The sequence below is a fragment of the Primulina huaijiensis genome, unplaced genomic scaffold (genome assembly GCF_012295235.1).
Source record: "Primulina huaijiensis isolate GDHJ02 unplaced genomic scaffold, ASM1229523v2 scaffold206876, whole genome shotgun sequence".
Taxonomy (NCBI): domain Eukaryota; kingdom Viridiplantae; phylum Streptophyta; class Magnoliopsida; order Lamiales; family Gesneriaceae; genus Primulina; species Primulina huaijiensis.
Genome location: NW_027354640.1, coordinates 1 through 2,081, shown reverse-complemented (window position 1 = coordinate 2,081; position 2,081 = coordinate 1). Strand labels below are relative to the sequence as shown.

General features: G+C 33.1%; 1 protein-coding gene across 1 annotated transcript; it reads right to left on the bottom strand.

Annotated features, from left to right (window-relative positions):
• Positions 1-5: 5 nt before the first annotated feature.
• On the bottom strand, positions 6-647 carry LOC140966513 (NAC domain-containing protein 92-like; the record flags this gene model as incomplete). Its single annotated transcript, XM_073426777.1, has 2 exons — positions 240-647; positions 6-148 (listed from the first exon to the last, which is right to left on the bottom strand). Coding segments are annotated over exons 1-2 (321 nt in total), but the record flags the coding sequence as incomplete, so codon positions are not given.
• Between the last annotated feature and the right edge of the window lie 1,434 nt (positions 648-2,081).

Below are 2,081 nucleotides of genomic sequence, written 5' to 3'. Positions count from 1 at the left end.
AACGTCTCCGCTCGAAAGATCTCCTTATCCTTTCCGGTGGCCTTCCAGTATCCCGCATCCGTGGCTCTATTTGTCCTCAACCCAGTCGGGTACTTCCTATCCTTCAAACAGAAAAAGTACCACTCCTTTTCTCCCATTTTCGCCTTCCCTTTAATTCCAAGATCAAAAAATTAATCAACCTGACGCCAAAAAATAAAAAATAATTGCCATATTCATCTATTTACTATCACTACACTTACATGGCAAATCCCAAGGCTCCACCTTGTTCAGATCAACCTGCCCAATGGCTATGGCGCTGAAGCTAAAATCAAGAACTTTAGCAGACAAATAATGAGTTATGAGCTCCTCGTCCGTAGGGTGGAACCGAAAACCCGGCGGCAGTTCAATCTGCTCATCAGAACCACACACATCTTCCATTCCTGTTACCTTTTTAGATCAAACTACTTTTTTTTTTTAACTTTCTATAGTAAGAATAAAAATGGAATTCTCAAATGGAGCATTTATATAGAATTTTTAAATGATAATCTGGCTGTTTGGATGTGTGTAAGAGAAAGATATGGGAGGAAAGAAACAGGGAGAGGTCTCTTAACAGAAAGATTGAGAGGTTTTGTGGAATACAACTCCTAATATAGTTGTTTTTTGAGGAGATATAAAACGTGGGAATCATGCAACCAAATTTTTTTCTTATGTAATATTAAATAACTAGTGTATTTTTTCCGTTATCTTGCTTTAATATACGTATATATTAAATTATAAGCTCTTTATTTTGTTGGGTTTTTTTTTAATAAAAAAAAAGTATTTAAAAAGTCTTGTTAGTTACAATTTGTTTAACCATATTTATCTACTTGTAAAGTTTCTATATGTCAAGAACCGCCAATTCAGTTCAAACTGATCTAATAATCCTTTCATATTATCATAATTTTTATTTTACGAGCATGAATAACTCGAAAAATTCGAAGTTTTTTAAATTTTTTTTATTTTTATCGATTTTTCAAAGTGTGGATTCTGCTAAACTCATTCACAAAATCCAGCTTGTTATCGATCATCGTACGTACTAAGTAGAGTTTTGATATGTCTTCCAACTTGCAAAAGGACCACAACAAAAAGGTAGTTTCTGTTAGGGCATTGGTTGGTGCATTATTCTCGTGATTTAGGTTCGCATGATGCAATAACATGTTCTTTTTTGTTTTTTATAGTCTCACTATTTTTTTTTTGTAAATAACTATTTATCAAATTAAATATAATTCGATTGCAAGGCATAGTTAACTTAACGTCTACATTATAAATTATATGCAAATTAAATGTATATGTTCAAAGTAGGTTGTTACGACATTACAAGTCTTATATTAATTAACCTAATTGTTTTAGGTTGAAAATAGTATATCTTTAAAATGATGTAATATTTTTATATCATGGAAATTAATAATGTTTTTTAGCGGGTGAGAGTTTGTTACAATCGAGCCTCAAATCCGATATCTCATTGATATCTTTTTCGGCAATTTTTGCCAATGGTTCTGCCTCAACCCATTTTGTGAAATAATCCACTGCAACAATGAGAAATTTTCTTTGTCCTGTAGCAAGGGGAAAAGGCCCGACAGGTTCGAGATTCCCCGAGCTCTGGTCTCAGACAATGGGACCCAATTTTCTGGAGCAAAAATAAAAGTATAGTGTGAAGGTTTATCTATCAAACAGTTTTTCACATCAGTACGCAACCCACAGACTAATGGACAAACAGAAGTTACTAATCGAACAATTTTACAACATCTTAAGATCCCGACTCGGCAATGCTAAAGGAAAATGGGGGGGATGATTTTATGCTTAAACTTTTTAGCTCTCAATTAACATTTTTATATTGTTTTCTGACTTGAGCGTCGGAGTGTTTACGCTGTGCAAACATCGGCGCCTCTGACGTTTGTTTGTGACGCAGGTAATAACCCACAAAAATTTCTCTCCACTTGTAAGAATATGATTTATTATTATTAATTATCAGTATTAGTATTATATTTATTATCTATTATGGAGTTCAAAACATTAACAAACATGAGTTCAAAACATTGAAAAACAAGAGTTCAAAACATTGA